Source organism: Papaver somniferum, unplaced genomic scaffold (genome assembly GCF_003573695.1).
Source record: "Papaver somniferum cultivar HN1 unplaced genomic scaffold, ASM357369v1 unplaced-scaffold_81, whole genome shotgun sequence".
NCBI classification, from domain to species: domain Eukaryota; kingdom Viridiplantae; phylum Streptophyta; class Magnoliopsida; order Ranunculales; family Papaveraceae; genus Papaver; species Papaver somniferum.
The window spans coordinates 9560605-9585081 of record NW_020651082.1 but is presented as its reverse complement, the minus strand read 5'-3'; the positions used below and the strand labels follow the sequence as shown (position 1 = coordinate 9585081).

Genomic DNA, 24477 nt, shown 5'->3' with positions numbered 1-24477 from the left:
ATCTATTTACAGGATAAAGTCTAGATTGTTAGCAAAAGGGTACAACCAACAGGATGGTATTGATTATAATGAGATATTTAGTCATGTAGTCAAATCCACTACTGTTAGAGTTGTTCTTTGTATGGCATTAGCTTATAACTAGCAGATAAGACAATTAGATGTAAGTAATGCTTTTCTACATGGATTTTTAGATGAAGATGTCTATATGTCAAAGCCTCAAGGATTTATAAATCCATTTATCCTACAAATTATGTATGTCATCTAAAGAAGAGCTTATACGGCCTGAAACAAGCACCTAGAGCTTGGTTTCATAGGTTCAGCTCATTCCTTCTTGATTATGGTTTTAAGAAAGCTATTTCAGATAATTCTATGTTTGTTTTATACTCTCAGCATGGGATGATTATTCTTTTACTATATGTTGATGATATTTTGGTTACTGGTAATTCTTCTGATCTTATTGATAAGTTGATTTCTTCTCTTAAGCAAGAATTTGCAATGAAAGAATTAGGGCAATTAGGATATTTGTTGGGTATTGAAGTTGTAAGGTCTGCTCATTCTATTATTCTAACACGGAAAAAATATACTTTAGAATTGTTATCTAAAGCCAAAATGCTTGATTGTAAACCTTGTGATACTCCAGTTACAAAAGGTGCTCGAGTTTCTTTACAAGATGGTACTAAGTTGGAGAATGACAGTGATTATAGGACTATTGTGGGTAGCTTGCAATACCTAACAGTTACATGGCCAGATATTTGTTTTGGTGTAAATTATGTATAACAATTTATGCGTTCCTTAACTGATGTTCATTTTCAGTTAGTAAAGAGGATTCTAAAATATTTGAAAGGTATTATTGGTCTTGGATTGTCTTTGAAGAAGGATAGTTTAACCATGTTAAAGGCATATATATATTCTGATTGGGCAGGTTGTCCAGATACAAGAAGGTCAACATCAAGGTATGCTGTATTTTTAGGTTCAAATTTGGTTTCTTGGTCTTCCAAGAAACAACCAACTGTTTCAAAGTCTTATGTTGAGGCAGAGTATAAATGCATGTCTTTTGCTTCTGCTGAACTAAAGTGGCTTGCAGACTTACTATCTGAATTATGTATTACTGTCTATGCTCCATCTTTACTTCTCTGTAACAATACTAGTGCTCTGTCCTTAGCATCTAATCTTGTTTTTCATGCTAGGACAAAGAACATAGAGATCAAGTATCATACTATCAGGGAATTGGTGGAGAATGACTTTCTTAAACTTCAGCACATTTCAAGTCAAGAACAGCTAGCTGATATTTTCACAAAAGGTCTTTGCTATCCTACTTTTTCAAGACTGTTGTAGTACTTAATAGATGCTCCTGCTACTTCAACTACTTCTCAATCTTCTACAACTACTCAGTGTTCTTCTTTCATTGATTTTGCAGTTACTTAGTGGATAGATAATGTGTTTGTGGTTTTACTGTCTTTGCTTTTTGTGTCTGTATCAAACAGTTCAGTTTTAGCTTCTGCACAGTTTGAGGGTATTAGATAATGTGTGTGGTTTGTCAAGTCAACCTTAGTTGACTTGACCTGTCTTTATATTGTGAGTGTGTGAGGAATCTGTGTGCACATTGGTTGTGTCAATAAATAACCAATCATTACTCCTTTAATAGATTACCAAAATTCAATACAAGATTTTATCAGTTTCTCAGACTCTATAGTGCACGCCAACGACGAAGAAGCCGTCAAAATCCTCATCCTCGGATTGCAAAGCTGCAGGTATGAGTTGAAAGGTGTTCTAGCTAGCAATATTTCGTGTGTTCGTAAACAAGAAAACAACCGATGTTATTATATACTACAAAGTTCAATTTTTGGGTTCAATCACACCTTCTTCCCCATATATTGTTCATTCCATATCAGCTGAGATTGCCTGGATGCCTTTTGGCAGGTTTTTAATAGATTTCTTAATTCAATTTGATTTCATAATCTAAACATATTTCCTTAAATTGATTCTTACCTGCACTGGGTTGATTCCATGGTCTGTAAACTTCTCTTCTCTATATAGGTGGTTTAGGCATAAGAAATATTAATGACACTGATAAGTCTGTGTGCAAAAATGTTGGTGGAGACTCGGGAGGGAGAGGGACTCTTTGTATGCTAAATTCATCTCGGCGAAAAAGAAAAAAGATAAAGAAGACAAACTTAAAGAGGCATAGAGGTAGTCGTTGGCCATCTTGATTCCAACAATTTTTCCTTGCTGATTTACAGCTAAAATAACTTTCGACTCCCTGATTAATTTTTCATTCTGCCATCTTATGGAGTTGATTTTTCCTTGAACATATGAAATAAATATGTTTCACTTCCCCTTGGATCCAAAAGAACCACAATGAAGGATACTTTGCCCACTCAGCTGTGTAGGATTTCAGGGCTTCCAACTCACTCCTACTAGCACAGCCTACAGTCAGATCTGGATCTAGCTACTGATATTCCAAATGAGTTAAGATGACATTGTGAGGCATGATACTACAATTCAACTCTCTTTTCATCTTGGAAGTTACGGATATGGATCTATCTATTCTAGAATAAGGAAAGTCTCAACAAAGGCTTTTGTGTTGCGGCATCTTGATACCTTAACAAAAATAACCGGATACTAACACTAATCCTTCTCGTGGTAAAATTACACTTACATTTCAAATAGGAGACATTTATCTTAAACCTGGTTACTTTCATGTCATAAATTTTAACAGTGCTCATGATTTATGACCCCAACACAAATTTCAAAAAATCAACGGAACAGGACCAAAGTCCCATGAACATTAATGTGATTCTACCAACCCGCTTGCTCACCCATCATTCTAAGTTATCATTAACAATAAACACAAACATATAAAAATCTATACAAAAGAAACATCCTCTGTTTTTATCCAAGGAACTGCAAGTGATTCTAAGCTTTCATTAAAGCAAAACGGATTACCAGAAACCAGAGGAGAGAACTTCTACTACTTAGGTGCTGAAGAAATTAAAAACATGGCAACTAAATGTACTTATTGAACGAAATAATTAGATGTTATGCAGAGCTTCCTCTAAAACTTGGTTGAACTTTGAAGAGCTTTCGACTGTATTAAGAAAAGAAATACTAGTACAAGAAAATACTACTGAATGAGCTCTTGAATTTGGGTAGAAGCTAGTATCAAATTTGTGACAAGTACTTTCCTGAACCTACAGCAGAATAGGGAAAAAGAAAGTCAGCTGATGCTCATTGGTCCACTGCTTCTATCAATCCTCAGAGAGAAGTTAAATCCATATTACATGAAACTGATTAGACTCAGCGAACAAACCCAAGTATAATCATTTGGAACACCCTTAAGCTGGATGCAAGCTCAACAACATACATCTTGTTTTTTCTGAACATTTTATAGGACCCCACGATTTTTTACATAATAACAATCATGAAGAAGCATTGTAAGTGACAGCCATTTACACAAGGCATCTTTGCAACCAAGTGTTTCCTTTATCATACACCAAAACAGTCAAGAAAATGGCAATTTTAATACACTCGTATTCCTAAGCTAAACCCGATGAAAATTGTGTACACAATCAGTCAAAATCTACTAATTCTCATAAATGATGCAAATCTGTGGTAAGTCAATCCCAAGCATCAAACAAAAAATTAACTTTACAATGGCATACTGAGGATACTCTCTACATTCTGTAACAGCTAATGGAGGATAATGACCAAGGCAATTGTATCATCACATTCACCATCAAAACTCTTTTCAAATACAAGAAGGTAACATTAAGGAACAACATATAAGGCAAGCCTCTGTGTACCACAGAATTTCTAGCGCACTCCTAGCCGTAGTAATTTACTCATCAGCTCCCCACTACTGGATCCCCATGTTTTTATTCCTACTTACAAGGGAAAACTAAGCAAATGATATAACTAAATATATAACTGACAGTCTGAGAAGGCTCAAAATGAGATACTTTGGCCTGAACATACCCTGACAACAGACTGGTTTAGTTTTTAAGCACGCAAGCATTCTCTACCAGGCACCAACATTCCGCTTTAGAAATTCTCCCTAATGAGTGGCTTTCAAATAACCAGGCAAGACTTGCAAAAACAGAAGAAGATATTCGGAAGCTTTACTCAGGAAGAATTTTACACAAAAACAGGTAAATGTAGAGTTAGAATATATACTTTTGATGTGAATAAGATAAGAGTTGGAAGTGTACCTTTTGAGCCGAAATGTAGCTTCCATCAGGGAAGAGGATGGTCTCGTTTGTATACAATTCAAAGGACTGACCGGTCTCCATTTGTATCCTCTGAAGCCAGACATACCCCTAAAGTCAAACTGATCAAAATTCAAAAGCCAAACAGATAACATCCCCGACAAGGCACCAGCATTTTGTTTCAAAAACTCTGTTAATTATATTCGTCATAGTAGGACAAAAATAAAAAAAGATACTCCAACGCTCAAGTTAGAAACACTTTTATGCAAAACATAGAAAAGAACAGATAATATTCCACACGAGGCACCAGCATTCTGTTTCAACAACTCTGCTAATTGAATTTGTAATAGGAATCAAAAGGAAGACCTGCAAAAAAACAATAAACACACTCCGACGCTCAAGTGAGAAACAATTTTATGCATAATATAGTAAAAAACAATATAAATAACATTCTCCACGAGGTACCAGCATTCCATTTCAACAACTCTGCTAATTGAATTTGTCATAGGAATACAAATGTAATTCCTGCACAAAACAAAAAACATACTCCGGTGCTCAAGTTAGAACCAATTTTATGCAAAACAAAGAAAAAGAACAGATAATATTCCCCAAGAGGCACCAGCATTCTGTTTCAACAACTCTGCTAATTTAATTTGTCATAGGAATACAAAGGCAAGACCTGCAAAAAACAAAAAAGATACTCCGACGCTCAAGTTAGAAATAATTTATATGCAAAACATATAAAAACACAGATAATATTCCCCCCAAGGCATCAACATTCCATTTCAACAACTCTGCTGATTGAATTTGTCATAGGAATACAAAGGCAAGACCTGCGAAATATACAAAAAAGATGCTCCAACGCTCAAGTTAGCAACAAATTTTACGCATACATAAGTTAAAAATGTTTACCTTCATTATACCCATGCCTGTATGCAATTGTCTATAACTACTAAATATCTTTGTAAAGGCAAAAATGTAGTAACAGGTTGATAGACCTGTTACAAGCAAAGAAGAAACTCCAGCATTCTAGAAATACAAGGGCAAGTTAAGCATACATTGAGATAGAGTTAAGAATGTGTACCATTTGATTTGACATGTAACATGTTTTCTTTTTTGTCAAACAAATTCAACATGAGATTTGATTATGAAAGAAATAACAAAACTAAATATACTACCAGAGTATCAATAATGTAGTCAGCAATACATAAAAAGCTAAACAGGGTTATTCTCGGTGACCCAGGCAGCAGGCTGATCAAATGCCAAGCAGGCAAGCTGATTGATTTAACTACTCTCCCTACTGAATATGTCCCTGCAATAAGTAATCAAGTTGTGCAACAAAAATACAAGCAAGATACTCCAATCCTCAAGTAAGAATGAAATTTATGCAAAATGACAGAAAAAAAGAGGAGAAAAACAGAAGCTCACTTGGCTGTGTTCCAAAAGTTGCATCTGAATGTATATATCTCGAAACTGCTTTGGTAAGTGAGACTTACTCCATTTAGCACACATTTATGCAACTCTTAGTTCTTAGAACCAAGCGATGGCCTGCCTTTGCACCTCTCAATTCACGGAACTGAGTGGTGCACCTCAAAGTTCACGGAACTTAGTGGGGCCTGCCTTTGCATTTACCGTCCGCTCAGTTCACGGAACCGAGCAGTGGCTTGCCTTTGCACCTCTCAATTCACGGAATCGAGTGGTGCACCTCTCAGCTCACGGAACTGAGTGGTGGCCTGCTTTGTGCTTTAGCAGAATTTGATGCATGGAACTTCCAAGGAAACATAAGCAAAGGTTAATACATAAAGGATGACAAACATTCAAGATGATTTGATATACTAGTACAAGATACACGTTAATTAACTCGTTTATCATTCATTCTTATCCCGTTTACTCCATAAGAAAAGGATTAAACAAAGCATGGATTACGAGTTTATGACTAAGAAAAACTTTAACCATGTTAATAAACAAGAGAGAAACATGAACAAGCAGTCAGTGAAGCATAACAACAACTACATCATCACAGATGGTGATACTAGCTAGCATTTTGTACGTATGATAGGAAAACGTTAACCCTAAGACACAACATTCAAAAAAGTAAAGATAATTGAAGAGCCATAACTAGTAGTACAACAACATGATATCAACCAAACATAGAAAAATCGAAAAAATAAGACAACATAAAGCAAACAAAGTCATTTTAACAACTTAATCACGTCGAATTTCAGATGTACAATCAATCTTTAGACTCAATAACATGTGAAGTCACTTAAGAAATCAGGGTAAAGGAAGCAGAATTAAAATCAGTTATCAAATAGGGCCAAAGTATAGCAGAGAACACATGTTAATTGGCTGCTTTTATTTCAATTCCTTATAATCCATAAGAAAAAAGATAGAACAAAACATTTCTATTTGAACCAGATCTAATAATATCAAAAATAGGTCATAAAAACAGAACATGGATATCATATGTATAAAAATAAAAACTCTATCCCATGCTTTTAAACAAAGAAAGAAGCATGACCACAATGAGAAATTGAGGCAAAACCAATATGTTCAATTCAAACTAGAGTATAAAAGATATCACAATTTAATTATTAAGAAAACCAAACAAACATTTGAAGAAGAAGAAGAAGAAGAAGAATCAAAGAAGCAAAAGTGTATGGTGTTAGCAGTAGTACTCACCAAAATCAATCCAAAGTAGGTAGATCCAGGGTTTTTCCTTTCCAGCAGCAACCCTGCGATGCAAAACACCAATAAAAAGATGATCAAGATCTTGAAATTATATGGAAAAGAGAAAGAACAGAAGAAGATGATCAGATCTGAAGTAGTTAGTAGTATTCATCTCCAAACTAATCTCTCTCTCTCTCTCCTGTAAAAACAACCAAGCCAAGAAGAAGAAAATTAGTGGGAGAGAGAAGATATTTGAATAATGAGAAGGAAAATGTAGACCGAAAATGTTGCTTTATAGGGAGAAGAGCAAAGGATAAGACTGGTCAAAGGATCCACCCGTGACTCGAGTACGAATTTACAACTTGAAATGGTCACAGACACGTGGTTCATGTTTATCGGTTTTGCTGGTAAGTGTTTTCAGATTTTTCAGATTGGTTAAACTAAGACTAAAGCAACTAGCATGATAAGTGTTTTCAAACATTGAATTGGATCTTGCTTATATCCAAGGTATTCTGAGAGAGACCAGGGAACTACTGCTTCAGGAAAAGCAAGCAAAGCAATTCCCTCTTATCTCCGTCGCCCATCAAGTCTTTAACCATCTCCCACGATGATTTTGGTGTGGACCGGGTAGTATTGTTTGCAGTTCTCGCGTTTGTTCTTCGTCGCCACACATAAATGGAGGCTTCATCCAGATTAGCAATCTCTAGAGCCTGGTGCTCCGATGTTAGATCGAGACAATTGAGAAGGCATTCTGGAGAGAACTGATCTGACGTAATATAACAGTATATTACATCTCCTAAGCTGGCTCTCCCATTCTGATATACACAAATCAAAATGTCACTTACTATGCATTTCCCCATACAACAGTGGGAACCGATTACAAGTGAGATCTGTATTACATTTGGAAGAGCTCATAAGAATGATTCAGGCACTTCCATTTCATCTCAAGCAATGTTGTTAATGGCTATAACAACTTTAAGGATTTGGGTCGTACAATCACGCTTATGATGCAAGTGTTTCCAAGGAACTTTCCTAGAGACCTCCCAGTGGTACACGAGGTACAGGTAGCCACCACTTCTCCTCTTGGCGCTGCAAGGGTTTACGGAAAGAGGCCGAGCCATCAGCATCTGGAGCTTCAATCCCTTTGTCAACATACTAGAATTTCGTGTCTCTAAAACTATCTAGTATTTCCTGTCGTAGATAATAAAAAGTTTCAACGAACGGTTCCTGCCTAAAACGAAAAAGAAAATAACAAAGGCTGATCAACCTTACAAGAAGCATGTTATCCATTTTGCAGAGAGCTGGAAGATTGATAAAAATATCTGACCGGGGTCTGCAAGTCATGACCTGAGTCATAAAGGTGGAAAACTTTGATTAGATATGAAAGTCATGAAGCTCATTCAGGCGATCCCCATCCTAAATTTGAGTTACTCAGACATTGATACTAACAAGCACTACCTAAAGTTTCTGGGATGATTACTAATCTGATTGATACATACAACATAGACATAACTAAGACGATGTAATGAGAATCAACGATCTAATTGTTGGTGAATCAAGATGATATGTTGGCAATAACTTTATTTGTAGATTCTAGTGGGAAGGAATGCCTCAAGCTTGGTTCCATCAGGAAATGTTTGTCAGGATGGTATCAATTCGACAATGTGGTCACTGATACATAGAAGACATTCCATTTCTCTTTGCCACATTGATTTCTTCTCAGGCGATACATGTTGTAATCTCCAAAGCTGCCCAAAGAGGGTGGCTAAAACTGAACAGAATATAAGAATTTCAAATTAAGTTGTTGCTAATTTGTATGATGAAAAGAAGACAGGATGCAATTAAGTAGAACCGCATATGTAGTTGCAGGTTTCCCTAAAACACACCCCTCATGATATCTTGATAATAATTTATAGATCTAAACACAAAAATGATGATAAGAGTGCTAATGTAATTGCAGGAAATCCTACAATACACCCCTCACTATAATCAACAATTATGAATCAAGATTTTATTAAAGTTTTTCTTCTGAATTTACAGGGTAGACACAAAACAAGAAGATTACAGACTAATATTTAGACTTTCTCTCTCCTATTGGCTTACTCAACACTCCAGAAAAACCTCCCCTTCTTCCAAAGTTACTCAACCCTTTATACAGGGTATTACATAGTGGATGACAGCTAAGACAACCTTTATTTTCGAATCTGGCTTGTGATGTTCTCGCAGATGTACAATGATTGATCTCGCAAAATTCTTATTTTCGCAAGATATTCACACTTTCCTCGTGATACAGCTGTCACTATCGGTTACGTTATTCTTCAGATAATTCTGCGAAGTCTTCGCAAACGCTTTCTGATTATAATCTCGCTGACTTCTAGTTTTCGCGAGATTCTGGTCCTACATCTTGCCTCTTTTTCCTTGAATATTGCTTGAAGAGCGATTTTTAAAGAAAAATTCATTTTGTTAAAGTTGTGAAATCTTAAAAAGTATAAGAAACATGAATTATCCTTTCTTGAATATGGAATATTGCGAACTAAGTATGTGAAGTTATTATCTCACATTCTATGCCTCGTACTCTGTGATTTTTATCATTTCTATGCTGATATTTGTCACTTGCGAGATTGTAATCCTACAATTCTAGATACCGTGACTTGCGAGGTTATAACCGTACATCTTGCCTCTTCTCGTGATTTCTCTACGAAGTTGAGAAGAGAATGAGAAGTTGTATTTCCAAAATCGATGTTGTTCATTCTTCTCTTATTTTCCTACTGACTTGATTCCGTATTTCATGCAGACTTTATTACACGTATCTGTCTCTTCCTTTTATATTCTGACACGTCTCTTTCAACCGCTCCTTTTTACTCGACACGTCTCTTCGCATTAAATGCGGTTACTTTTTCCTTTTCTCTATATATACTCCACTTACCATTCCTCTTTTCTCTTTTTATCTTCTTCTTCGTCTCTCTGCAATTTTTTCTATTCTTCCTCATATTGCGCTTCTGCTGCTGTAATTCACTTTTCTTATTTCTTAAGATTTGATTGTTCTTCATTCTCATATTAAAAACATACCTCCACCTGGTCAGAAATACGAAACCATGGTCAAAGATTTTCAACAAAATCTTTCCGGAAGTGGATTTACGCTGTCTATCATTCCTAATTGGCTTTCCTCACATGAGTATTTTCTTAATATTCCCTTCTTTAAACCGACCCATATCCGTGAAGACAGATTTATAATCAAACGACGAAAAACATATTATTCACATCGAAAGGGCCAATTACATTGTTTTAACTATTATCAAAATAATATTCAAACTAATTTTCTTTTATTTCCAATGAAATGAGGCACGAAATCAGGGATACCGATATACCTTTGCCCCAGAGTCATACATGGCTAGGCTATAAATGACGTCGCCTTTAGTGTCGTAGATGCAAAGAAACTTGGCGAGTGAACTAGGTGAAGCTTCTAGAGCTTCTATTTACGCTACCTTTTTACGACTTCACTCCAGTCATTAGCCCTGCCTTCGGCCACCCCTCATTGCGTTTCTTACATTAAATTAAAACAAATCATTTTTGTTAAAATCCGGTAAAATGCTACGAATGATATATGATGGGCCTGCAATATTGAAGTTTCATTAATTTTTCCAATTTTTTGTTAAAGACACTGTCCGAATGACCATGCTTGAATCATGTAAAATGAAAATCATTCATTTGGAATGCTAGATAGTAAAAAATATAGTGAACAAAACAGATAACACATGAACATAATTTTATAATAAATAGAGGTGGATTTCAGTGTTCTGTAATGAGTATTCGCTTGCTTTCGCTATTTTTGAGATATCGGATAAAATTAAATCGATTTTTATTCGATATTGTATTTTATTCTGTCATGAATATATATTCGCTTGCCTTTACTATTCTTATCACGTGAGAGAAAATTGAATTAATTTTCACTCAATATTGAATTACATTCTGTCGGGATTCGTCTGGAAGGATCACCGGTTTGTAATAAAAGGGAAGGCTGCATGTTTTTTTGTTGGGAGTGGAGGCAAGTTAAAAGAGGGAGCCCTTTTAGGTCCGTAATTTTTTTACTATATCTGATCGTTGGCTGCCATTTCATATATAATAAAGTGACCATACCGTAAAAATAAAAATCCTTTGGGCCGGACGAACTTAACAAAGGAGATCCAGATCCAGACCCATTTGTCGAGAAAGAAATAATACTCGTATCTTCAGAATTGGAGCTGGTAAAACCAAACCCTGAATCCTCTTCTTTTTTGTATGAAATCAAACCCTAACCCTGTAAAGAGAAAACGAACGTGGAGGTGGAGATTTCTGATTAATCAGGCAAATTAATTATTTAAATGGCGAGAATCATCAGGAAAGCTGCATCTTCGCTAACCCCGGTACTACTAGCGTATCCGAGGACCGCTCATAGATTTTCTTCCATCTTCATCACCCCTCAATTGAAGAACAGCAGCAATACAATTAGCCGAAGTAGTAGTTTAATTTATAGACAAGAAGTATTATTTCGGACTACAACTCGTCACTTCTCTTCTTCTATCGGTAAGAAGAGACCGCCTGAATCTGATAAAATCATATCTGCCGGTGAGGAAGCTGAAAAAGATCTTCTTAAAAAGGTACGTTTATTTTCATGAAATTCTATCTATCGAATTACATTATTGATATACTGTGGTCGTCAAATTGAAAGATTTTCCATTCTTTAGCCGGAAAGAGTGTGTCATTAACTGAATCAGATTTTATTTTATTTTTGACCTGCTGGAAGATCTAAGAATAGAAATCTTAGATCAAAAACGCCCTCTGGGTAGTTGTCATATTGTCCTTAAACACTGATATAAAAAATGTCAGCTACAATATGTGTAGCACAGACACTTCAATTTCGATATAGATACTTATTTATTCACAATTAATTTGGGTTTAGCAACAATTTATTGTTAGGAAACTGCACAGTTAGATTGATCTTGATCATCCTTTGTCTTTTGCTTTGTCTTTTGTCTTTTTCGACCGATGGTGGTTGTCCTTGGTCCTTACACAAACAACTGCATCTTCTTTTTATAATATATAGGTTTTAGTAGGAAATATTGTTGATTTCATAACGTGTCTACATCCTGCTTTCTGGCCGACAATATGTCGCCTAGCCCTAGCTATTTCACTAGTTAAGGATATTAGAAATACGACACCACAAACTGCTCTGCAATAGTAGATATGCTGTATCAAGATTTTTATGATGACCGTGATGAAATGCGCTGTTTTTGTATGTTTTGGTAGGTGGTGGAGACACCAAGTGAATTCCCCTTTAAAATTGAAGATAAGCCAGGGGAGCAAACTGTTATATTGACTAGAGATTACATGGGTAATTATATCAAAGTTATTGTTCACATGCCTGATTTCTCTACTGATGTTAACAAGGAGGAAAACAGTGATGAATCAGATAACCAGAATGACCAAGACAAGGATAGTGTTAATGATCCGCAGTCCAGCATACGCTTAGTTGTAACTAATACGAATTTCCGCGGGACTACTTTGGTGTATGGAGTCATTGCTTATCCAGATGGGTTTTCCATAGACAGTTTCTATATCAAGTATGCATATGCTCCAGATGAAGAAAATATATATTACAAAGGACTTGATTATGCGTAAGTAGTTACTAGAATCGATTTCTATCAGTTGTTTCATTCCCTATATCTTGTAACATTGGTTTCTTATCGCGCACCTTTTTTTTATGGAAGGAAATTGGATAATGACTTGCAGAAAGAATATCAAAGACGTTTAAAGATCATAGGGATCACACCCAGCACCACTAACTTCTTACACGAGTACATGGCTAACAGAGACATGTACTCTTCAGATTCATCCAATTCTCCTCCTCCTACTACTACTACTACTATTGATCAGATTACTCCTGAATCCCTCTTAACAACGTTTTTGAATGATGAAGGGATTCCTGCGGACCCTGCAATTGGTAATATTGTTTAATGTTTCAATTTGTTGGACGAGCATATGTTTTGATTCTGTTTTGATTCTTACTGAATTTATTACGGTTTACACAGAACAATATCGACGAAGAGGACATCCACTTGTCAGGTATTATTATCAACTCATGGTAATCATCTTTTTTATTGATCATCACACATAAAAGCATCTCCAATGCTAGGGTCAAAAGAGTGTTACATGGTATGTGGTATAAGCTAGAAATATTAAAACACTAGTATAAAAAGAAAAACCTTTGTGGAGGTCTAATTTTATCTAATTTTTCATGTCATTAATATGTAGTATAAGCAAACTTAAAATAGAATTTGGCAAAAATGCATCTTCAAAGGTAACGCCAAGCACTATAGCTTAATTGTATAGTAGCCTGTTTCGCGTAGCTATAGCTTAATTATAGCGAAAGACATACTATGAACCATCGCTTAGCTTTAATGTGGCGAATTCGTTTTGCTTCGCTAAAGAGTGGAACAGATCTATTCCTCGTTTAAGCTTAAGCAATGAGTCACAGAAACGGAGTTTCCGTTTAGAAAAATATGTATGGTCTTGGATGGATAATGCCTAAATGTTCGGGATTTCCTTATTTATCCGAAATATCGGATGTAAAAATCAGTATATGGAACCTGACTACCCGAGTTATCGTATTTACTTTTTGGACGAAAACTGAGTTTCTGTCTCAATAGGCTAAGCCAAGCCCCTCTCCTATAGTGAGGTGCAATGTCACTCTGATTTCTATATTTAAGCTACAGCCAAGCGAAATGTCCGACCATAGTGCTTTGCCTAAGGATGTATTTCCAAAATAATTTAGTCCAGATCATAGCCATGAAGGAAATCTTGATATTACTTTCTACTTAAATTTGTAGTAGAAATGTTTTATTTGCAACTCTCAAATATAGGATGTGCTGGGGAGTACTTTCTTGAAGTGAAAAAATCTTATCATTCCATGTTTTAAAAAAAGTACAAATTTAAATGATGCTCATTGCTCATGCTCTAATTGTTTATTGTTATTCATTAGTGTTTTTTTTGGTTTTTATTAACGGCAGTGCTGAGGAGATCCGCAATAGCGGAAAGCATCCCAAGGACTTCATTTGGATTCCGTATCCATATCATCGGTATTATTTACTACCTTGTTTTTATTGTGTTGTTTGTGTTTGTTATGTGAGTACAATCATTTTTCTAATTATGTGCACCCCTTGGACTTGTTAATTGTTATCCGTGTGTGTTTAATTAATAAGAATGGGTATTGCTAGCTTGTGCATATAAGACGCAATGAATTCACAGCCCTATACCACATCACTATAAATGTGGGATTGGTTCTCCTAGTTGTGTAGGAATAAAGACGAAAGCATAAAATGATATAGTTTATGACATTACAGTTGAAACTCCATTAATTAATACCCGATTATTTTATAACCTTTTCTGATCCCAACTAGGCTTACAAAAGCTAAATTCTAATTCGTTAAATTAATAATCTCGTTTCATTAATAATTTTTTCTGGTCCCAAAGGCATTGATTTATAGAGTTTCAATTGTATTAAGATTTATTGCCTAGTCAAACTGTGCCTCATAAGAGTTAGTCTGAAGGTTTTGTGAATAATCCATAAGAGTGAGCCAGAAAATGTTGCAAACTTATGGTAGTTATTTTTATCAGTATTGCTGTTGTTGTTCTGAAGCAATTAAATTATGTTGTGCTTGTGCTTGTGCCAACAGTAGTGAGAAGCTATTGTGGATTGAAGTTCCTAGCAAGGGTCACTATGCTACTGAAAGGTACCATTATTATCACCATCGCTTTTTGTTCTTTTTATATCCTAGTTGGTCAGAGGACAAACTATCATACTTAAGGTTAGAAGTTCGAGTTTCTGCGCTGACCATCTCCATAGAACAACCACATGCTAATTCAAAAAAAAAAAAAAAAAAAAAAATGGCAAACTAATAACTCCAACACATATACTCCCTCTATAACTCCACATGTGTAGTTTTTCTGCACCAAGATAAAGGAGGAGGGTTCGTGATTGGTCTGACAAGCCAACGGTAAAAAACACCGCCATTTCCACATAAAAATAGCTCGTGATAGGCGTGGCGAGCCAACATAGACCGTAGACCAATAGAGGGTGAGAGCAGTACCAAGATAGATGAATGAGGTTTTCATGTACCTGGTTGAATACCAACTATTTCTATAGGAAAGAGCAAGAGCAGTACCAAGATGGGCGACTGCTTGGAAGTCGTCGTGTTTTCTTTCTAGCCTACCCCAACTTGTTTTGGACTAGAAGAAGACAAAAACATACTCCCTCAGTCCCATAAAAATGTCGTCTTTTCCCTTTTTCGTTTATGCAAAAATGAAGGGGGAAAAAAAGACTCAATTTTTATGGGATGGATAGAGTATTACAGTCGTTCTCATGATATTATTTTGTGATTAGTTGTTCATTAATAAGAACTCAAGTTAACTAGTTTGGTCTTTACTTATAATGGCAGTGAAATTGAAGAATACTGTATTGAAGCTTTCGGCGGGGAAGATTTCCTTGATGGGGAAGCTTACGAAGCGAATCCTTATAGATGTTTGCCTCGCAAAGCATTGGGGGACCCCCCTGTTATATCCGAAGAGATGGATAAGATATTGTATCCTGATTTCAAACATGCAAATGATCCTAAAAAAGGTTGTAATGTTGCCCTACGACCATACTTTGATGAGATGAATAAGATAAAGTATCATCCTGATCGAGATCCTGATGTTGTTATATTTGCATGTGATATAAATCGCGAAGTATATTAAGCATATTGTACATAAATTTGAGATTGGATCATCGTTTCTGCTCTTTTATTTTGTTCAAGATCTTGTTTCACTCTTATTTTATTTGTTTTACTGGAAGTTGGGTAAAAAAATATTAAACTATTAAGCAGCTGAAGAGATTGTCAAATTCATCTTCAATCCACCAGCTTGCTTAAGAGTCTCCCAAGTATCATGTTCAACATACCGGTCCGGTGATCATTTTATTCACTATAGATGAAAGCAAATGGAATTTGTATATATTATCGGTTTTGATTTGGCTGTCTCATTTTCTTCCTTTTGAGAGGTCAGGCCTAGCCCCATCTTTCTGTTTTATTTTCTCTAGTAAATAGCTTATTCGGATTTGTAACATTTAAATTCGGTTAATTGGTGATTCAACGGTAGTTACTAATATGAGTTCAGCATTGAAAATTGGGTACATATTAAATTGTAAAAAAAATACCTTCTGTTACAAGTTTTGGGTAATATCATTATTTTATAATATAAATGAATATATATTTTTTTTAGATTCGATACATTTTCATCCAAGGAATTACCAATAGGTACTATTATAAGTGATACTAGTTAGTGGCAGGTCCACCCACTAAAGCCCAATAACTAGAGGTCCATAATAAAAAGAAAACACAAAAATGGACCCAATTTTTTAATCCCAGGTCCTGTACACGTGCGGGAATCATGTGAAATTTTCAAATACCTAAACTACCCTTCCAATCCTACATATATTTAAGCAGCCTATTTCAAAGTTTCTAAAAAAAAAATTCTAGCGAATTCACATCCGATTTCTGCTCCCTTTCTTCTTCTCGCTTTCGGACTAGGGTTTCTGAAGATTTCTTTAGTGATTTTAACAGGTATGTTGCTTAATCTTTTCTATTTTCTTCTTTCTGCTACAGTTTCGTGGAGATCGGTTGTGTTCTTTTTGTTTTTTATGAATCTTGTTCGTATTTATTCACTTATTTGGTAAGATTGTTAAGTTTTTAGCTTATTTTAGCTTTCGATTTGATTATATTTCTGTTTTCTTTTCAAAATCAGGTTTGTTTTCACTTTCAGATCGTATTATCCAGCAGTACATATATGACATACTCATTGTTTATGCTCTTGGATTCTGTTTCTTGCATAGATCTTTCACTTTTTTTAGTTTTAGTTTGACCCATCAGTACGTATGTGAAATACCGTATTACGTGCTTCGATTCTGCTGTTTCTCCTAGATTCTTAATTATTCTTTGTCATGCAGTTTATTTTGTAGTTCATGAATCTGCAGTACATATATGGCATACTCATAGAAACTGCTCTTAGAATCTGTTTCTTGCATAGATCTCTCACTTTTTTTAGTTTGACCCATCAGTACGTATGTGAAATACTGTATTTTAATACTGTTACATCTTTGTGACATTTGCAGGTTCAAAACATGTCTGATGCAGAGTGTTCCAATCCAAATACCTATTGCTATGCATACATTTATTATAATCATCATCATTTTGCTCACCTGGTTACTTTTAAATCTAGTATTGATGACCTGAAATTTCTTATTTGTGAAAACTGGAGAACCTTGAACACTTCTGAGATTATCATCACTTATGTTGAGAATGGTGTCAAAGTGCCTGTGATTGCTGACTTTCAACTTCATGGTCTCGCTGCCTTGCATTTTTCAAAGAAATCGGCGTTCTTTGAGCTGCATGTGGATTTTCTTTCTGCTGGTGGATGTAGTTCCTCTACATTCAGCGACGTCGACAACAATTCAGAACTGATTAGGGCAGATAGAGATAGTTATGAAACTGATGGAAAAGAAATTGTTAAACCTCTTCTGTCTGATGGGTGGGAGAATGTTTTCGATGATCCGAACAAGCTTTTTCGTGGTGGTGTTGATGCTGTTCGGTTGGCCTGTCAAAAGTATTGTTTGAAGACTGGGTATCACGTAACAAAGGTGAAGAATGATCGTGAAAGGTTCACAATGAAATGCAGTAAAGTCCCATGCACTTGGATGATCCATGCAGTTGCTATTGATTCTACTTGCGATGTTTTTAGGATAAAAAAGTATGTTGGGAGGCACACTTGTGGAGCTGGTGTGAAGTTGAGAAGTCCTAAAGTATCGAAGAAGCTGGTACACAACCTTATTCATGATCGTGTGATGCACAACCCACTTATCAAGCCTCGCGAAATTGAAGATTATATAAAAGTTGGTGCTGGTGTTAATATCAAATATCACCATGCATATCATGGTTTGGAACGGTCACACCATGAAATTTTTGGGAATGATGTAAAGTCTTACTCTGATCTGGTTTGGTGGGTGAATTCATTGAAAGAAACAAATCCTGGCTCTTATGTGGATTTTCATCTTAACGATGCAACTCAGACATTTGAAAGGTTATTCATTGCAATAGGCGCTTGTATTGAAGGTTATAGACTTTGTCGACCAATGATTTTTGTTGATGCAACTTTTCTGACCGGGATATTTAGAGGTACCCTTATGGCTGCTACTTGTCTGAATGGGAATCAAGGCAAGTGCTCTTTGTTACGTTTTAATTGTTATTGTTTACAAGTTATTCACTGCTTTTAATCGTTGGAACTTTTTGAGTATACCATTTATGTACTGAAAAGTTATTGTGTCTAACATACACTAATTCATATATGTAAGCATAAGACCTTTTTTTGAGTACAATATGTCTATTATGTACTGGAAATTCTTAGTCTATTTTCCAGTACATAATATATGTTACATCTATTAATATAGCAACATATTTAGTGACAATATATAATTTATGTACTGTTTGTTTTTTGCAGGTTTTTATCCGCTAGCCTTTGCATTGGTCCCAGGAGAGGATGTTGACAATTGGGATTGGTTTATGTGCAATCTTAGCAACATTGTTGATGACCGTCCTATCACCTTTATGTCTGATCGTCATGAAGGATTGTTGAGGGCTATTCCTAAACACTTTCCTACTTCCCATCATGGCTATTGTTACTACCACTTGCAAGGAAACTTACCAATCAGAAAATCGGACGAGAAGTACAAAGAAGTTATGGCTTGTTTCAAAAAAGCAACTTATGCTCTCACACCAGCAAGATATGAAGAAGCACTAATGGAAATGGAGTTAATGGGAAGGCATGGGGTTGCTGAGTATTGCCGCAATATGCCTAGGGAACATTGGTCCAGCGCGTTCTTCCCTGGCTGTAGATTTGGTCAGACTACATCAAGCGTTGCTGAGTCCTTCAATAATTGGATTCGGAAAGACAAGAGGTTGCCTGCCTGCGCCCTCGTTGACATGATCAGGTTTGTGTGTGTGTTTTTTTTGTTGTTGTTGTTTTCTTTGTTTTTGGTTCATTTTTTTTTGTTCAAAATTTATTACAGGTGTTCTTTTTGTTCCATTCATAGGTTACGCATTATGGAGTTGATGAATGAACGTCGCGAAATGAGTCTTTTGATGGACCCAGAGAAGCTCACTCCTACCTACGAGGCGTTACTTAAAGAACATATTCAAATTGGTAGAGTTTGGAATGTTACTCAGTCATCTGCGTATGAGTATGAGATTCATTCGCCTAGGTTAGCTTTATCCCATAAAACAACTATTACTGTACTATAGCATACATGTAGGAGTGAATCATATGTCTTTTTTTGTATTTGTTTGCAGTGCTGCATATATGTACTGCTTTTAAGTTATTTGTGCTGAAAAACTTTTTACGCATCTGCAGGTCTCACACTGTTGATCTGCTGAACAAGACTTGCACCTGCCAAAGATGGCGTGTTTATGGTTTTCCATGCTCTCATGCTACAGCAGCTATTTCTGCCAAGGGTGATCGATACGTAGATTATATCGAAGACTACTTCAAAGTTACAAATTTTCAGCAGCTGTATTCAATTGCTATCAGACCAATCCCCAACTACAACAGGCCAGAGCAGTATCTTCCAGAGGATACTATTTTTCCACCCCATCCACGAGTTCCACCAGGTAGGCCGAAGGGAAATCGTATCAAGAATGCATGGGAAAAATCTAGGAAGTTCGTCCGTTGTTCCAACTGCAAGAAGAAAACTCACCACAACAAGGCAACGTGCACTGTCATTCCTTCATACCCATGAGTTTTAGATTTTCAGTTCTCCCTTATTAGTTCTATTGGTCACAATGAAGATTCTGTTTTGCGCATCATTTTAAACAGTTTTGTTCGCTTTTTTTAGAGTGCTGAAATTATGTACTGTTTGATATCTTTCTGGGACAAGGTACTTTGTGCTCATTTAAGACTCTTTTAATGGTACTTTGTACTGCATTATCCACTTTCAATATTATTGGTTTTTCAGGTTGATTTCCAAGTTTGTTCAAGACTTTCTGCGCACAACTATTATGTATTGTGTGTTCAATTAAGACACACGAAACAAAGAGACCAGCTCTGAGATTCATGTTCTCTCCCATCATGATTAACAAATTTAGAGAGTCATATTCTTCAATTGAATCTAATAGCTGGTCTATGTTACATAAAACACACCAAAACACTTCATACTATGGACTTTTACCATCCAACATGTCAACATTTTTATAAAGCCAAACAACTGTACATAGATTAAACACAAACACCATAGTTTCGAGAACAATTGTTATCAAAATAAATAACAATAATTACTAAACTTTGATATTGTCTAAAACAAACTAGCAAACTCTGAATATGTTCTCTATGATAACTTCTACTAGCAGTCCTAATTCATATCAGCACTGTCTTAAAAACCTTTTGGAGCATGAATATTCCAGCTCTCCTCAGGAGGATGTTGCTGAGAGTATGTCGCATGCTAAAGAGATCCTCTTCTTATGTATTTTGTCCTTTAGTTCTTCTGGGTCTCCCAAGCTCATTCGCACTCCATCAATTACTTCCTCCTTTGCAACTTTCTTCATGATGTGCATGATATATATTGCACAATCTGGATAGTCTCCCTGTTGAGGTGTTGGGTAACTAATCATCTTTACTCTGTGTACAAGTGGAAGGCGCAGGCTCGACAAGCGTTCATTAATTGCTAACAAGCAGTATTCTGCCATAAGATTAGCATTATCGAGACACTCGTTTTTGGATACAGCTTCCCAAGTGTTGTAGTGGAAGAATTCGCCTTTCTCGCATTCATACACAAGAAGCGTCCAATGCACGTTTTGGTGTGACATTGGAATAATAATCTTCCTGGTTCCTTCCTCCATATTCCTGATGGGTAAGAAGACAGCAGTGTTTGCTGCTACTTGATGTACTGGGTCACTTAAATAAAACTGAAAAGGTAGAAAAAAAAGAATTAAATTTATCAGTGTAGTAAATATGTACTGAAAATTATAGTGTAAAACACATATATGAAAGCATAATATTTGTTACAACATTAAAAAAAATTGTTTCGTTTTAGTTTCGCAGATATGCTATTCAAATTCTCAATATATAAAAAAATAAGCATGAATTCGGATTCAATGTAAAACAGTATCAGATATGCACTGCACTTTACAAAGACATGATGCATGTTGTTTATCGAGATAAATTGGAAAACATACCCAGCCTGTTGGATCAATGTGGAGTACTGGAATGTACTTTCTCTGTCCATTCACCGGTTGCTCATTATGATATGCTTTTTTCAGTTGGTATTGCCAGTAATTTATAAGATCTCCCTCTAAAGCCCTGTTATGTAGCAGATCTTCAAATGTCTCTGCAGATAATATGTGATGACCAATCACAGCAGGAGCTTTCCAAGCACTGTTGCTGCAAATTCAAATAATCCAAATCAATTATAAGTTTGATTCTAAACGAAGTACATAAAGTTTTGTTAAAATGAAAGGGACCTATCCAAGAGAGACTCACATTGAGGTAGCTTTGTCAAAAAAAGGAGAGAGAAGCGCTCTTTGTTGTGAACTCAAATCCTTATAGAACGGAGATTTCCTTAGGCTCAACAACTTGCGTGCATTCTTCACTTTTTTAGTAAGTTCTTGCAGATTTGGATCACCTTTAGCTTTTCTCTTTCTCACATTCTCGCCATCCTTTTTCTGAACTTTCTCTGTTGGGCAATCTTTTTCAACTGGGTTTTCAGTTCTGGACTTTGTTTTTCCTTTTAGGTCCCGACAGTCCTTTGCCACTAGCAAACTCAGGATCAACTCTTTTCTGCGGGTGGCTCCGAGTTACTGGCTTCTGAGGGGTGTATGTGATTTTTGGAGTAAGTTTCTTCTCCTTGGCTGAGATAGTCGGCTTTTTCTTCTCCTTGTCCATGACTGATGTAGTCGACTTCGCTATTGGTTTGACTTCATTACTCTTTGTAGCCAGCCTATCTTCGAGTCTCTTGGCAAGTGTTACGTCATCTTCCTCTGATGTTTGACTAACTCCAGGTTCGTTATCCTTCAATATACCATAAACGTAAAAAAAACAAATGAGAGACTAAAAAAGCAAAAAAAAAAATGAACAGAATAGAACATATGTATGTCGGATTCTTTTCAGTACAGAAGTTATGTACTTTTAGTTTCACTGAGTACATAACATATGTACTGTTGGGTTTTCCCATGTTACTGAACATATGTAACATAAGTGGTCCATTAAGTATTGATAAAGTTGTTACTTTTCACTTTTTTGGTAATTATAATTACCTTCTGTAGCTCAGAAAGAAGTTGGAGAGTCTCAGCATATGCATTAGCTTTTTCGGCCTCATATTCTTCTTCAGTCGAGCTTCCTCTGCCTTTTCAGCATCTAAAACTGGATACTTCTGTTTGAGAATCGGCAGCATTAGTACATATGCTAAAAGCATCATTAAAAACAAAACATAAATTCATTAAACAGAAGTAGATTTAGGTACTTACAAGACTCTCTAATTGTTTAGTAGGCTGTTGCTTTCTGTCATTCTTCATTTTCTTCTTCCTTTCTACTTCATTGAATGGAATGGGATCCCAAGGTTTCCTTGTTCCCTGCATTTGAAACAAATCAGACTACGAACTATTTGACCAAAAATTGATATACGTACTGCTGGTTATATGTATCAGAAGGATATATGTACTAGGTTTATAACATGTTCATACTTCTTGTTCAGGTTGCTGAAGATCAGCTTTCAAACGAGCTTGTTCAGCTGCAGCTAAAACAATTGCAGAGGCTTCATTAAGTGTAGGTGCAGTATCGATTTGAGCTTGATCTGATGCTCCTCTAGCAACTGGAGCTTCATTATGCGCAGGCGCAGCTGCAAGATGGATTTGAGGTGGATCAGGTGCACCTAGATCAATTGCAGGCTGCTGCACCTCTTCTCCATTTTGATCACTTGGTCCTAAACCCAAGTCAAAAGTTGGTCTTGAACTTGTGATGGAGGATCCAGATCTTTAGCATAAAATTTGTCGAAGATTTGAGAAGATTCCATTTTTTCCAAGCTTGGTAAACTACCAGTCGACGGGTACTCCAGACTAAGAATTCCTAAGGATGGATAAGGATCTCCCATAATTTCAGCTTGTAGATATTTTGAGTACTCATTATATAAATACCCTTCCCATGGATGGCCAGGTCAATCAGTTTCTCCATCGGCACGGTATGCAGTTCTTTGAGACTCGGAAGCTCACAAACCAAAGGCATAAACTGCATATTCGGCAACATTTCTTCAAGCGATGCACCCTACATAAATGCAATGCCAAACCGTATTATTTTATAGGATGACAAAGTATAAAATTGAACTAACTAGTGTAACGTTCAATTCGCTCACCTGTCTATCTCTAAGAGAACCAATTTCCACTTCAATATTACCCAGAACTTGTGTCGCTGCTGTTTGTGGAGTTCAGCCTTTTCAGTCTGTTATTCAACATAAGGTGATATGTTTTTAATCAGTATTGCAGATATGTACTTGTATGTTTTTCAGTATAGATATGTACTGACAAGTTTTAGTTTTTTACAAACTAAACTAATACTAGAAAGAATATAACTTACTGTGATGGTTCTGGCATGCTCTTTTCCTCTTGCAGCTCTTTCACCTTTCGCTCCAAATCATATCTAGCCCAAATTTTAAACTGTGAAACTTCAATATCGAACTGTGTGGATTTTCTTCAGAGCCCCCCATAACAGGCATTGTTGGAGTAGCATTTCCCTGTTCATTCCACTTTTGTTGGGTATCATCTGGAATTTCCTGTTCAGCCTCTGTTACCAAGGGAGTAGTTGCTGATGGAACGGTGTCATCCAAATCATCATGCCCTTCTTCAGAGCTACTGCTAGATTCTTCTTCTCCCGAGTTTGGTTGTGGAGGTGGGTAAGCTCTGTGATATATATCATTCAAAAGCTCTTCTAGGATACTCACATCAATGGGGAGGCCGTCCTCTTTCCTACTCTCTGTAACTCACACCATTTTTCTGCAATTGTCAGCCTCAAATCTTCATTCTTTACTTCCAAATCCTCGAACTTTTCTTGCCAATCTACTGTCAATGGCACGTCTTCAACTGGAAGCCTTTGAGCAATTTCATTCAACATTTCTTTTTCATACATAGTATATTCATCCTTAAATTCTTTAGAGAACTGGAAAAGTACATATAACACACACATATAACCAGTTTTTGTATCAGTATAACATATATGTACTCAAATAAATAGTGCATATGACACACACACAATCATTTTGGTCAATCAGAAAACTGCTTTTCTGATAGTGTCCTACCTAAAACAAATCATTGAAGTATAATTATTTATGAAAACATAAATAATTATACTTAAATTCATCAACTTTAATCAGTTTTTTAGATATGTACTGGTGCATCATTGTTTCCTAAACCAAAACTACAAGAAGCATAATGAAATAAAACTTATCCTAGTAATATGTATTGTTTTTCTTAGGGACTTACTGTGTATTGCGAAGCCTCCA

General features: G+C 36.0%; 1 protein-coding gene, 1 long non-coding RNA gene and 1 pseudogene across 3 annotated transcripts; 1 reads left to right on the top strand and 2 right to left on the bottom strand.

Moving 5' to 3' along the window:
• Positions 1–3573: 3573 nt before the first annotated feature.
• On the bottom strand, positions 3574–7117 carry LOC113345154. The gene is made up of 2 exons (XR_003358024.1): positions 4209–7117; positions 3574–4086 (listed from the first exon to the last, which is right to left on the bottom strand). It is a non-coding gene; the product is annotated as an uncharacterized LOC113345154 (long non-coding RNA).
• Positions 7118–7348: 231 nt separating this feature from the next.
• LOC113345279 lies at positions 7349–8768 on the bottom strand (annotated as a pseudogene).
• Positions 8769–11129: 2361 nt separating this feature from the next.
• Positions 11130–15723, top strand: LOC113345449. Of its 2 annotated transcripts, none has more exons than XM_026589228.1 (7): positions 11130–11512; positions 12303–12529; positions 12623–12855; positions 12944–12977; positions 13922–13990; positions 14588–14644; positions 15350–15723. In XM_026589228.1, exons 1-7 carry the CDS (start codon positions 11237–11239, stop codon positions 15645–15647), a joined length of 1194 nt encoding a protein of 397 aa, XP_026445013.1. In that variant the 5' UTR covers positions 11130–11236; the 3' UTR covers positions 15648–15723. The 2 variants fall into 2 exon arrangements, with proteins under 2 accessions (XP_026445013.1, XP_026445012.1); XM_026589227.1 differs by having other exon boundaries at positions 12162–12529.
• Positions 15724–24477: the final 8754 nt, after the last annotated feature.

Coding starts and splice junctions, on each gene's coding strand:
- LOC113345449 (XM_026589227.1), top strand. CDS start 11,237: ATGGCGAGAATCATCAGGAAAGCTGCATCTTCGCTAACCCCGGTACTA. Junction 11,513..12,161: donor AAAAAGATCTTCTTAAAAAG/GTACGTTTATTT, acceptor ATGTTTTGGTAG/GTGGTGGAGACACCAAGTGA. Junction 12,978..13,921: donor AGAGGACATCCACTTGTCAG/GTATTATTATCA, acceptor TATTAACGGCAG/TGCTGAGGAGATCCGCAATA.